This window comes from Lepidochelys kempii, chromosome 2 (genome assembly GCF_965140285.1).
Source record: "Lepidochelys kempii isolate rLepKem1 chromosome 2, rLepKem1.hap1, whole genome shotgun sequence".
Lineage (NCBI taxonomy): Eukaryota > Metazoa > Chordata > Testudines > Cheloniidae > Lepidochelys > Lepidochelys kempii.
Genome location: NC_136381.1, coordinates 71,884,746 through 71,899,175, shown reverse-complemented (window position 1 = coordinate 71,899,175; position 14,430 = coordinate 71,884,746). Strand labels below are relative to the sequence as shown.

Below are 14,430 nucleotides of genomic sequence, written 5' to 3'. Positions count from 1 at the left end.
TGACAGAAAAAAAGTTTCAGTGAAAACATTTCAAATGGCTTTAATTAAAATGATTTTACTTTTATAAATTCTGGAAACATAATTTGCACCTTAATTATGACAAATAATAAACAATACACATTCAGTACCATTTCACATAGGGGAGGGCTTTGTTGGAGAAATTTTATAAAAGCTGAGCCTCCCTGCAGTGAGCTGTGCACAGATGCAGGGGTCTGCCTACGTGGAGCTCATAGCAGAATTGGAATGTAAAAAAAAAAACAGTATATTAATAAGGAGACTAATCACATTGTATCTAGATCAAGTATTAAAAGATTTAATACTTCTAGTCTGTAAAACTAGAAAGCCCATGCCTCCCTTATTCTTTAATTTCAACCTGACTGATTATTTTAATGAAATAGTCTCTCTGGTCCTACATACTGCTTTGATTTTTAATTTTGTGAAATCCTAGAAAGGATCTAGGAACACTGCAATTTAATGATTAATGTCATTCATTAACACAGATAATAAAAACTTGACCAAAGTAGTTTCCAGAAGATCAGGAATAGAAATTATACAGGAAATTTTCTACGTCCCGATCAAAATGGATATATTTCTAAAGTGTTCCTAAAACATCAGACAATGTGGATTTCTAGTAATCAAATTTAGCAAAATAAAGGTATCAAATATCTGCTATTGCACTTGATGAAAAGAAGACCAGCAATAGGCCTATCTTGACTATTTATTATTTTTATTTGTATTATGGTAGCATCCACAGTGCGTTAGGCACTGTTCAAACACACAGCTACTTCCAGAGCTACCGAAGTAAATGGTAACCTTTCTAAAATGGATTTTAGATCAGGTCAATAAGGAGCCACCCAAAGAGCTCACAGGATGAAACACAGTGACAGATGAAGAGTGTGGGAGAGCGGTTATACGTATAATCACATTTCTTCATTATTTTTGTGAGTCCTTTCCTGCTTCGAAAGTACTTTTCTCTTTACAGTAAAGCAATGATGGAGACCTAACATTTAGGTCTTATTTATCCTAGCTCAGAAAGACACACACAGGCCACGTTCTCCGGTGCTTTCCAGACACTTTGTTCTGCACACAAGGTGGAAAGGTGTTGCAACCTAGTTCACAAATTCCCAACAGAAAATTCATCTAGCACATGGGAACTCCCTGCTGGGCATAAATATTCCACAGGTAGGTCTACACCTCTGTTCACTCGCAGCACAGTGTGTGTGGCAGGGCAGGGCAGGGCAGAGCAGAGCATCACTAATCATCCCCTGATGCAGGGTTCTAATTAAAGACCGTACATCAGTAGCAGAACTGAGAATATTCCAGTAGTGTCTCTACCAGTGGTGTAGGGGCCAGAGACAGCCTTCAGAGTCAAAGATACAGTCCCCCCAGCTCCCGTCCTTCATCCCCCTCCTGCTCTGAGCAACGCTCTGATGCAGGACAGAACCCAGTCTGTTATCTAGACTTGATACGCTCATCACAGCTTCTTGACTACGTCCATTCAACTAAGTACACTCTAGGAATTATTTTGGGAAAGTTCTATGGCCAGTGTTATACAAGAGGTCAGACTATATGATTACTGTGGTCCCTTCTGGGCTATGAATCTATGAGTAAAAGTGTAGGATAGATATAGATTTATTTTGGGTGGTTATTTTCTAGGAAGTATATATAAAGTAATGGAATTACTTTTTGTTTTTAAATTGAACAATATGGTTTCTTGATTTATATGTTCACATTTATAGCAGGCTATTTTCTCAAATAAATCATTAGTAACCCCATAATAAATATCAAAGCCAATTTTCAGCTTTAGGGACTGATCACCTCCCATTAAAGTCCATGGAAAGAGTCCCATAGACTTTAGTTGTTTGTGGATCAAGTCCTAAGGGATAACGCTGTTAATCTGCAGTATTTTGTTATTGACAAGTGTTCCAACTAGCACTTCTCACAAATGTACTTCTGGGAACAACGTGCCTGACAGACATTCTTCTTTGTTCGGTGGCCTGAGGTTTATCTTGCATTTCCTATACATATATTATGCTATTTCTATTTGTAAATTTTTCTGTGTTATAGGTCTTGTTCTCACTTATGACTGTGAGCTAGTCTGAGTTTTCTGTAACAAGGCCAATTTCTGTTCTAAATTTTCACCATGTTCATCTGCCTAAGAAAAACAAACCCATACTGTCACAGCACACAAGCAGCACAATATTATATTTCTACATTGAGTTTTTTCTTCCCTCAGCTGGGTTTTCTACATCCCTTTATCTGTCTTTGAGGATCCTTTTTGCTTCCCCATCCTGCCACCAATTCACCCATCTCAACACATTTATTCTCTTACCCCTCTGTGATAACGATCATGTTTCTCACTGAAGACTGAATGGAATTTATTGATTCCATCAAGATTACACCTGGTTGGAGAGGATCACTGTTCAGTAACCCACTAATAGGGTACAGAATGTGAGCGAGGCCAAACAGCAAAAATTAAGATGTTTGTACACCAATGCGAGGAGCCTAGGTAACAAAATGGAGGAACTCGAGCTACTAGTGCAGGAAGTGAAACCAGATATTATAGGGATTACAGAAACATGGTGGAATAGTCGTCATGACTGGACTATAGGTATTGAAGGGTATGTGCTGTTTAGGAAAGACCGAAATAAAGGTAAAGGTGATGGAGTAGCATTGTATATCAATGATGAGGTAGAATGTAAAGAAATAAGAAGCGATGGAATGGATAAGACAGAGTCCGTCTGGGCAAAAAATTACACTGGGGAAGAAAACTATTAGAGCCTCCCCTGGGATAGTGCTTGGGGTGTGCTATAGACCTCCGGGATCTAATTTGGATATGGATAGAGCCCTTTTTCATGTTTTTAATGAAGTAAATACTAATGGAAACTGCATGATCATGGGAGACTTTAACTTCCCAGATATAGACTGGAGGATGAGTGCTAGTAATGATAATAGGGCTCAGATTTTCCTAGATGCAATAGCTGATGGATTCCTTTATCAAGTAGTTGCTGAACCGACTAGAAGGGCTGCCATTTTAGATTTGGTTTTGGTGAGTAGTTAGGACCTCATAGAAGAAGTGGTTGTAGGGGATAATCTTGGTTCAAGTGATCATGAGCTAATACAGTTCAAACTGAACGGAAGGATTAACAAAAATAAATCTGCAACTAGGGTTTTTGATTTCAAAAGGGCTGACTTTCAAAAATTAAGGAAATTAGTTAGGGAAGTGGATTGGACTGAAGAACTTATGGATCTAAAGGCAGAGGCGGCCTGGGATTACTTTAAATCAAAGCTGCAGAAGCTATCGGAAGCCTGCATCCCAAGAAGGGGGAAAAAATTCATAGGCAGGAGTTGTAGACCAACCTGGATGAGCAAGCATCTCAGAGAGGTGATTAAGAAAAACCAGAAAGCATACAGGGAGTGGAAGATGGGAGGGATCAGCAAGGAAAGCTACCTTATTGAGGTCAGAACATGTTGGGATAAAGTGAGACAGGCTAAAAGTCAAGTAGAGTTGGACCGTGCAAAGGGAATTAAAACCAATAGTGAAAGGTTCTATAGCCATATAAATAAGAAGAAAATGAAGAAAGAAGAAGTGGGACTGCTAAACACTGAGGATTGAGTGGAGGTCAAGGATAATCTAGGCATGGCCCAATATCTAAACAAATACTTTGTCTCAGTCTTTAATAAGGCTAAAGAGGATCTTAGGGATAATGGTAGCCTGACAAATGGGAATGAGGATATGGAGGTAGATATTACTATATCTGAGGTAGAAGTGAAACTCGAACAGTTTAATGGGACTAAATCGGGGGCCCCAGATAATCTTCATCCAAGAATATTAAAGGAATTGGCACACAAAATTGCAAGCCCATTAGCAAGAAGTTTTAATGAATCTGTAAACTCAGGGGTTGTACCGTATGATTGGAGAATTGCTAACATAGTTCCTATTTTTAAGAAAGGGAAAAAAAGTGATCCGGGTAACTACAGGCCTGTTAGTTTGACATCTGTAGTATGCAAGGTCTTGGAAAAAATTTTGAAGGAGAAAGCAGTTAAGGACATGGAGATCAATGGTAAATGGGACAAAATACAACATGGTTTTCCAAAAGGTAGATTGTGCCAAACCAACCTGATCTCCTTCTTTGAGAAAGTAACAGATTTTTTTTAGACAAAGGAAATGCAGTGGATCTAATTTACCTAGATTTCAGTAAAGCGTTTGATACCGTGCCATATGGAGAATTATTAGTTAAATTGGAAAAGATGGGGATCAATATGAAAATTGAAAGGTGGATAAGGAATTGGTTAACAGGGAGACTACAGCGGGTCCTACTGAAAGGTGAACTGTCAGGCTGGAGGGAGGTTACCAGTGGAGTTCCTCAGGGATCAGTTTTGGGACCAATCCTATTTAATCTTTTTATTACTGATCTCAGCATAAAAAGTGGGAGTGTGCTAATAAAGTTTGCGGATGATACAAAGCTGGGAGGTATTGCCAATTTAGAGAAGGACAGGGATATCCTACAGGAGGATCTGGATGACCTTGTAAACTGGAGTAATAGTAATAGGATGAAATTTAATAGTGAGAAGTGTAAGGTTATGCATTTAGGGATTAATACCAAGAATTTTAGTTATAAGCTGGGGACGCATCAATTAGAAGTAACGGAGGAGGAGAAGGACCTTGGAGTATTGGTTGATCATAGGATGACTATGAGCCGCCAATGTGATATGTCTGTGAAAAAAGCCAATGTGGTCTTGGGATGCATCAGGAGAGGTATTTCCAGTAGGGATAAGGAGGTGTTAGTACCGTTATAGAAGGCACTGGGGAGACCTCACTTGGAATACTGTGTGCAGTTCTGGTCTCCCATGTTTAAGAAGGATGAATTCAAACTGGAACAGGTACAGACAAGGGCTACTAGGATGATCCGAGGAATGGAAAACTTGTCTTATGAAAGGAGACTCAAGGAGTTTGGCTTGTTTAGCCTAACTAAAAGAAGGCTGAGGGGAGATATGATTGCCCTCTATAAATATATCAGAGGGATAAATACCGGAGAGGGAGAGGAATTATTTAAGCTCAGTACCAATGTGGACACAAGAACAAATGGATATAAACTGGCCACCAGGAAATTTAGACTAGAAATTAGATGAAGGTTTCTAACCATCAGAGGAATGAAGTTTTGGAATAGCCTTCCAAGGGAAGCAGTGGGGGCAAAAGATCTATCTGGCTTTAAGATTAAACTCAATAAGTTTATGGAGGAGATGGTATGATGTGATAACATGATTTTGGTAATTAATTGATCTTTAAATATTCATGGTAAATAGGCCTGATGGGAATATAAATATAAATGGTAAATAGGCCTGATGGGACGTTAGATGAGGTGGGATCTGAGTTACTACAGAAAATTCTTTCCTGGGTATCTGGCTGGTGAATCTTGCCCATATGCTCAGGGTTTAGCTGATCACCATATTTGGGGTCGGAAAGGAATTTTCTTCCTCCAGGGCAGATTGGAAGAGGCCCTGGAGGTTTTTCGCCTTCCTCTGGAGAATGGGGCCTGGGTCACTTGCTGGAGGATTCTCTGCTCCTTGAAGTCTTTAAACCACGATTTGAGGACTTCAATAGCTCAGACATAGGTGAGAGGTTTTTCGCAGGAGTGGGTGGGTGAGATTCTGTGGCCTGCATTGTGCAGGAGGTCAGACTAGATGATCATAATGGTCCCTTCTGACCTTAGTATCTATGAATCTATAAACAACCCACTCCCTTTTTCCTCTAGGAAGCAATGCAGAGCACTCAGTCTGTACTGGCCCAGAGAAATGAGACTAGAAAAAAGTAGCGCTCTTTGTGCAAGACAATTACTGCTAATTCTGCTCTGAAACACCTTAACAACAAAGGTGTAAGGATTTCTTACACCAAGGTACTTGTTCTAGATGACTTCACTTAAAACCACTACTGTCTTGAATTATTCCTAACATGTTATTGACCAAAGAGGAAACAACAACAGGCCTCTTGGGGAACAATTTAAAAAAAAAAAAAGACAAAGGGAAGATGATTATTTTTCTCAAGAGCATTTTCCCACTACTTCAGCTCAAGTTCTAACAATAATTGCACTGAAAAAGATGTTGGGAGGGTGGACAAGGAAAGCAACAGGGCATGTTGGGAGTGGAGAAAGGAATGTGAGAATGAAAACTTTTCTTTTGAAAAAGACTATCAGCTTGTTGACTTGATTCAAACTTGTTAGCACTAAGACCTGAGATTGTAATATTAGCTCAAATGAGGAGAATTGTATGGGGATACACAGTGGTTAAAAATCATAACTGAATAAGGTAAGTGACTCTTCGTGACTTTTCTTAAGCTACAAAACTAACTGAAGTCCTTGTGTCACACTGGATAAATGAATGTCTCTCTACTGGAAAAACAGAAGAGATGACAAACAGAAATAGTCAAAAGATATATAAAGTTTCTGGGCCAAGACCATAGCAACTGGGTAGGTGCCTGAAGTCAATGAGAGATGCTGGGTTTTCAGTACTTTTAAAAGTCAGACCCACTTAATTATAGATTCAAAGCCTAACTTTAGGAATCTCTTTTCCAAAATCTTGGCACAAGAGACTACTAATTGGATGAATAAACTAATGTTCAGAGTACATACTCTAAAGCACAGTTCTGAAGTAACAGAAACACAAACATGAATAAATATAACTCAGAAATAACAATATCTAAGGGAAAAGTACACTAGGAAATAAAATATAAAATGATTATGGGTTACTGAAAAAAAGGCATTTTATCTGAGATAAATGTGTAACAATTCACAAATACTTTTTGGGCTGCAAATTTGCGGGGGAGGGGTATAAAAATCATATTTGCTACTACAAATGACAGCATTTCCCCATGAAAAATTAACGGACTTTCATGTAAATATTTCTGCATGTGAGCGTGTGAAAGTGAAAATCAATAGATCTAGTTATAAAAATGGGCTTTCATGAAAACTCCAGATCTGAGCCCTGAACTATGGGGAAAGGGAGTGAGATCAAATTTTGCAACTGAATTTTGCAGCCAAGGTTCCATCTCCGTTTTCAAGTTCCACATAGAATGGAACTGTGTTGCTAAATGTTGACCACTTTTGCTCTTAGCAGATTCTCAGATGATTTAATCTCTTTTGGTCTTCGTTACTGGAAAAGGTGATTGTGCAAACCTTCATCTTGCTCAGAAGCCTGCTCTAGTAGGATTCTGAAACTTTCAACCACAGTCTACGTGTTTTAGCATCCTGACACCAGCTGCTCAACAAAAATATTCACTTTTATATTTTGGTTTTGACCTGCCCAGTGCATTTATGACATCTAGACACATTTCATTCAGGTTATGTTCCACATTGTCACCTTTTAAAGTTTCAGTTTCTAGTCATAGAATCACTGAATGACAGATTTCTGTGCCTATGTTCCTACTGATTGAAATGAATAGCTTATCTCAAAATGCCTTATCTGTTTTTAAGTGACATCTTAAAGATTTCTTGTTCACTGTTGCATTTTTATCAGTTTTATCAGTAATGATAATTGTTTTTGTTCTATACACCTTTCTGCACTTTGAAACCAATGATGTGTAGAGTGCTACATAAAAAGCAGTAGTACTATATATTTTTTGTGTAGGATTATACAATTTTAGATTCCAATTGCAGTAAACAAATTACGTACACATTCAGTATGAATACTTTTGAGTACATTTTGTTTGCACAGTAGGGAAGCAATGCACAGTATTGATTCACATAGCATTTGAATATATTGTTCATGAAAAAGAAATACACTGCTAAGATCTGAATCCTGGTCATTTGTACAACTTGTGAGCAGAAGAACTGTGAAGGGGTCAGAAACAGGTCCTCTTAATCTGGAGACAAGGTGTGGATCATCTACACATACCCTAAAACTGAAGAAGCAGCTAAGGAAAATATGCCTATACGTTAGGAGCTAGAGATCTGAACCTGGCAGAACTGCTCACTGGCGAGGGTCCACAGCTGGGGGTAGGGGAACTCGGGCCCTCCCTACTCCACCAGGTTCCAAACCAGGGCCCGATGAACAACAGTTCCAATATGTGACCTAGTGTGGGTGCCCTTATACTTGTTCCCTGGGCTCCAGCTTTGGTTCATCCATCTTTGCCACTGGTCGGTTTCTGGATTACCCCTGAAGTTCTCTCTAATAGCATGCTGGATCACCACACTTTCTCCATCAGCATGGCTTGCTATTCCTGCCTCTGTAGAGTGAAGGGCCTATGGCAGCTTGTCAGTGGAGCATGGTCTCAACTGTGTGGAGCCCCAGCAGCTTCTCTGCAGGAGCTTGCAGCACATGTCTTCTCCTCTGCTCTGTCTGCCCAGACTGAGAGGAGTTGCTCCCTTTTGAGCCACACCTCCAATGTGAGCTTGCCCAGCAGGAGTGGCTGGACAGCACCTTCTGGGCCCAGAGCTTCTCTTTGAAGACCATCAGTTCACCAGCGTGGACCTCGTACAACCCATCACACTACACCAGAGCTAGAGGTGTAATATCCAGCTTGAGGAGACATACCTGCACTAGTACTGATCAAGCTAGCTTGCTAATAATAGCAGTGTAGCTATCAGTGTACAGGTTGTGGGACAGGTTAGATGTCCTGAATACACACTACTACTAGTGTTTCAGATGGGACTGTATTCAGGGGAGCTAGCTATGCTGCTATTTTTAGTCCACTAGCTCAGTCAGAACTAGCATGAGTACATCTGTCCAAGCTAGAAATTACACCTCAGCTCCAGTGCAGACATACTCTTAGAGAATGAGAAGCTAACTAGTCATGTCATTGACCTCCCCCATGCTTTTAACAACACAAAGGGAAGGCTGAGTTGCTATTTATTTTGTCAAGCTCTCTAGAGTTCAGTATAAACAATTACTATTTCCTTATTTCATCATATTTACAGGCTAGTGAAAGAAAACATAAGTTTAAAAAAATTGCCATACTATATTGTCTCTATAATGTGTTATATATGTTAAACACCTCTGCAAGCCATGTACAGCTAGTGAGACTTTATTCTAGTAAGAAGGGTTACATATATTTTCTTGGAAATGCTCAGAGCCTTCATAAAAAAATCAAATCCCTATATTTCTCCATAAACATAAGCAAAAGGACAGAGCACCAGTCACCTTAGGTCAAGAGTTTGAATCCAGCTTAGGTCAGGGATGACAGAAAATCATTACTATCTGACTACTGTTTGTTAGCCTACATGGAATGAGTTCATCATCACAGTCCACTTCCAAATGCACAGGTGTTTGCATCAGAAAAACCCAATAGTGTTAGTCATGATGGCACTAATTATCAGCATTGTTGGGAGTCCAACAGAGAAGCAAATAGGTCATTTTTATGCCTATCATTTCACTTTTAATTATGGTCCCTCCAAGTTAGGGTTGAGGCACATTAGAGAGACTAGAACCACATTAACATGGGGAAATGCTTTCTACTGCACTCATTCTGCAATAGATCTTTAGTAAGGGATATTAGATGGGTGGGATCTGAGTTACCCAGGAAAGAATTTTCTGTAGTATCTGCCTGGTGAATCTTGCCCATATGTTCAGGGTTTAGCTGATTGCCATATTTGGGGTCGGGACAGAATTTTCCTCCAGGGCAGATTGGAAGAGGCCCTGGAGGTTTTTCGCCTTCCTCTGTAGCATGGGGCACGGGTCACTTGCTGGAGGATTCTCTGCTCCTTGAAGTCTTTAAACCACGATTTGAGGACTTCAATAGCTCAGACATAGGTGAGAGGTTTTTCGCAGGAGTGGGTGGGTGAAATTCTGTGGCCTGTGTTGTGCAGGAGGTCAGACTAGATGATCATAATGGTCCCTTCTGACCTTAGTATCTAGGAATCTAGGAATCTACCATTTGCCATTCAAATTATTATTATTTATACCACACAACGAACAAGCTTTCTGGTTGCTTGGCTAAACAAAAGTACTTTCAAGCTAATATTGTACATAACATCACTGGGTTGGGGGGAAACAACAGTATGGAGGAGACTGCAGGAGGAAAGACGGGGGCATCTCATCAGTGAGATAATATAACTCATTGAGGGCTAATGTACTATTTGGTGGAAATCTGTTCCATTTCAAGATCACCACAAATTAATATCTCTGCACACTCTTTTGTTAACTAGGCCTCACAACAACTGTGGGTCCTGAGGAGTAATTACAGTGATCAGATCAATGTCCTTGTGACCTAGTTTAGGAAGGGGATTCCTCATGTAAAGAGTTCAGCATGGAATCAGCCCAGAAACAGTTTTTGGAGAAGCAGATAAGCCAGGCATCAAGAAAGAAACAAAAGAATGTTGTGTTTGACAGTAAGTGGGGGAAACGGAGAAGATTTCAGAGGACAGATAAGGAGTTTTGTTTTGCACATATTAAATTTAAGTTGATGGCAATACATCAGAAGTAGATGCGAGATTAAACCATGTGAGATGCAGGACTAAGTGAGGAGTGTCAGATAAAGAGTAGAGAGGTAGCTCTGGTCATCTTCAATGTACAGACAGTAGCTGGGAGTATGTGAGCAGATGAGATCACCCAGAGAAAAGGCATACAAATCAGAAGAAGGAGCCAAAAACAGAGCTCTGCCAGACTCCACAGTAAAAGGGAGAATAGAGGAGAAGCCACCTAAAAGATGCTGGAAGAGTGATGAGAGAAGGATAACCAGTAGAAGACTATAAAAAAAGCAAGAAAGGATAAGTTGCTGAAGAAGAGGATATGATCAACACTGTTAAACACAGCTAAAAAATTAAGGAGGATAAGGATGGAGTAGAGGTCTGTAGATTTGGTCAAGAAAGGCTTGTTAGAAATCTTGTGTGAGCAGTTTTGGTGGAGTGGAAAGGGTGGAAGCCAGACTGGGGGCAGGGGATCCTGGATGGAGATGATGGAAAGAAACTCAGGTAAAGAGCTATAAATGGCTCATCCAGTGTGTTTGGAGAGGAAAGGAAAGAAGGAAGGAAGGGAGAATAGCTGGAGAGAGAAATAGGACTGAGGATGGGGAAACCTTATCATGCTTGTATGTTGACGGAAAGAAGCCAGAGGAGAATGACAAGTTAATTAGAAGAGAAGAGGAGAGATTAAAAGTGGGGGTAAGAGAGTTCAGATGGGAGAGGAATAGGATCAAAGAGGTAGGTGGAGCACTTGAGGAGAGCAGGCAAAAAGAGGTCAGTGCCAGTTATTTGGAAGAAGAAGGAAAAGGTCTGAGAAAGGCTGAGGGAAGATAGAGGAAGGGAGATTGAGATCTGGAAGAAGAGAGATCACAATCATCTTGTTTGAAAAACAAGAAAAAATTGCATGGAGAGGGAGAGAGGTGTGTGACTAACATTTTAAGAGGGAGTTTGCAGTTAAGCAATTTTAAAACCATTTAAAAACAAACAGACTTGCCATGGCCTCTGATGAGACATTAAGATATAGTATTAACTGCCATGTATCACACACAATAAGAGTATTTTCACTAATACTCACTTTTTCAGCTTTTCTCTAATCTTTGGCTCTTTAATCTCATTGTGAAGATCCTCAAACGTCTCAACTGAGGTTAAATTACAGAAAACCCTATAGTCAACGTACGGAGGAATCCCATGGTCACGCCCCCTCTGGATATTCGTAGCTGCCAGATCCAGAGCCACTGAGTGTGCCATGGAGAAAAGCCTCTCGGTCAGCTCCAGGTTCAAAAGCTGAGAAGGTACTCGCATTTTACCAGCAACACCAAAAAGACCACGCAGAAGTGGATCAATGCCACCTTCCTGGATTATCCGGAATGGTGAAAAGAAAGCTTTGTGAAGTGAAAGGTGCCCTTGTGAGATTTCTCCAAAGGTCTCATTCAAACGATAAAGAATCGGATTGATCAATGTGTGGCCAAACCTAAAAGCTGCAGTTGCAAAGGCATTAATAATCCCGGCATTGACATTGGGGTTATAGCCTTTGTAGTCACCCATCATCTTCATGCCATGGTCACCAAGGATCTTGGGTAGCCAGTGGCTATAGGTAATATGTTGCATCTGTGCACCAACAATCTTTCTGGCTTCATTGTAAATAGTATCTCCATCCCAGTGTGGGTTCATTTTCAACAGTGCCCTTGCTATGCGGTTATGTTCACGGAACCACAAAGTGTGCATGGCTGTGAGGCCCAGCTGCTCATTCGCTCGATGATCTCCTGCAAGGAAGCAAGGTAAGGAGCTTTCATTTTCATCTCTCGTGCATTCAGTTGGGGGACCTGTGGCAAATGGTAATAAGTGCTTTCCAGAAGATGGGACAAGCAGGCCTTCCTTGAGGAGACCATGTTGATTTGTATTATCCCTTAACTCTTCTGACTCCCTGTCAGAGCTTGCATAAACATTAGAAGCATCGATATATGATGTTAGATGGTTTATCTGCTCCCTTGCATAGACTGAATTCATTATTAAAGAAGTCATCCCACTACCGCAAACTGGGCTTGAGCGAACAAAGAACATACACTTAGAATTTGTCACTCGGGGATCATTCTGAGGAATAATGATGGGGAAGCAAGGTGGATCATTAGTACACACTGAGCTACAAGACTGTCCATCAGAAAAACGAGACATACTCAGTGCAGGCACTGTCTGATCCAAGTCATGGTCTAAAAGCTGGCCCCACTGCATAAGCATATGAGTGTACCTATCATCAGGAGTTATGGTCTCTGTACCAATCATTTCTATTGAAATAAGCCTTGGTAGTGGAAGAGGATAGCCATTATACAAAGAGTCATGACTGACACTCCTGGGTAAGTTAAAGCCATTTTCGTACACAGGTTTAAGGATCCGTTCGAAAGCAATCAAAGAGGCACCCCACATTGGGTGCTGTAGGTTGTTGCATGTTCCATCGTAGCTTCTGTACTTTTGATGGAAACAGATGTCAGAGCAGTTTGGGAAACGCCTGTGAGCTGTACATCCAGAGAGATTGGCAATCAGACTGAGGTAGTGTGGGGAAACCAGGTCATTGTAGCGAAATTCTGAAACACAACATTTGAAGAAATTAATTGATCTCATATAAAAGAGAAGTGTAAGAATCCATATAAGATTCTTAAGTTCAATATTAATTAATGGTGTTTATACCTGGATAGAAGTCTCTTTATCATAAAGTGTTTGTCATGATATAGGCCTTACTGAATTTCTGATAGACTGTGGGTCTGCTCCTGCTGCTGGAGAAGTTAATGGCAAATCTCCTATTGATTTAAACAGGGGGCAGGAATGGGTTGTGGAGGAAACACTGAAGTGATAGCAACAACAGCTAAAATGCGGCGTGATGTGAATACCAGAGAGGGCTAAAAAATAATATACAGAAATGCTAAAACTATATAAAATAGGTCTGAAATATGGGCAGGTAACAACCAACCAATATTTAAGATGGAAAACGCAAGCTAATATAGCTGGAAGATGAGGGAGGAGGGAGAGAAGCCTTATCAAGGGGAGGCAGATATCTGGAAGGCAGTAATGCTGAAAGAGGACTAAGAGTGATAGTGCAAATTAAATTTCAGCTAGCAATGCAATATGAGAGCAAAAAAATTATTTTGTTTCTGTTTTTAAAGCAGAGACATTGTGTCATGGACTAGGGAGGTAATAATCGCTGATGAAACCAGACCGAGAATACTGCATTTAGTTCTTGAACCTGAATGACAGAAAGTTTTAGATAAACTGGAGAAAATTCAGAGAAGAACAACTGACAATATTTAAAGGGCTGAAGGGATTGATTTATGAAGAAAGATAAAAAGAAACATAATAGCTTGGCCAAACAAAGGCTAAGGGAGATATTAGAACTGTCTACAAGTATTTGGCGGATAGAAACATTAAAGAGAAAGAATGCACCAGGGGATGAGAATAAACTGATAGGAGGAAACTGGACAAAGGAAAAACAGGCTGAACATTGGAAAATCGCCTTTAAACAGAAAAATATATTAACCTATAGAAGACACTCCACTGAAGGTGGTGAATGATCCATCATTTCAGTAATTTAAAACTGAACTGAATAAATTAATAAAGCACTGGAAAGTATACTGTAGGAATGAATCTAGGATTGGCATGGGATAGACTACTGGTAAAAGGTTTTTATATCCTCTCCATAGCTAATTTATCCAGTTCCATAAACCACACAAAAATACCCTGCAGAAATCAGAATGTTCTTTCAGTAATTTATAATATTTTCACTAGTGAAAACAGTCCTCTAAAGCTCTTCCACACATTTCCATTGTAACTCACTGTACATCAGTGCCACACTCTGCCCACAATAAATTTCTCTTGTAATAAACTCCATTATAAAATGTACATTACTAAGAAACTGGGTAAAGGGGAAACTACAGCAGGTCATACTGAAAGGTGTACTGTCAGTGTGGAGGGAGGTTCCTAGTGGAGTTTCTCAGAGATTGGTCTTGTGACCAATCTTATTTAACATTTTAATTAATAAGCTTAGCAC

The 14,430-nt window shown here is 40.0% G+C and overlaps 1 protein-coding gene across 5 annotated transcripts in view; it reads right to left on the bottom strand.

Annotated features, from left to right (window-relative positions):
• PXDNL (peroxidasin like) overlaps window positions 1-14,430 on the bottom strand; it is a 291,171-nt gene that overhangs the window by 35,888 nt on the left and 240,853 nt on the right. For 4 of the 5 annotated variants that reach the window (XM_073331210.2, XM_073331212.2, XM_073331213.2 and 1 more), the window contains one exon: window positions 11,470-12,973. In XM_073331210.2, coding sequence (XP_073187311.2) covers window positions 11,470-12,973 — 1,504 coding nt within the window. The remainder of the gene's footprint in view (window positions 1-11,469; window positions 12,974-14,430) is intronic. The other variant, XM_073331214.2, reaches the window with a different exon arrangement.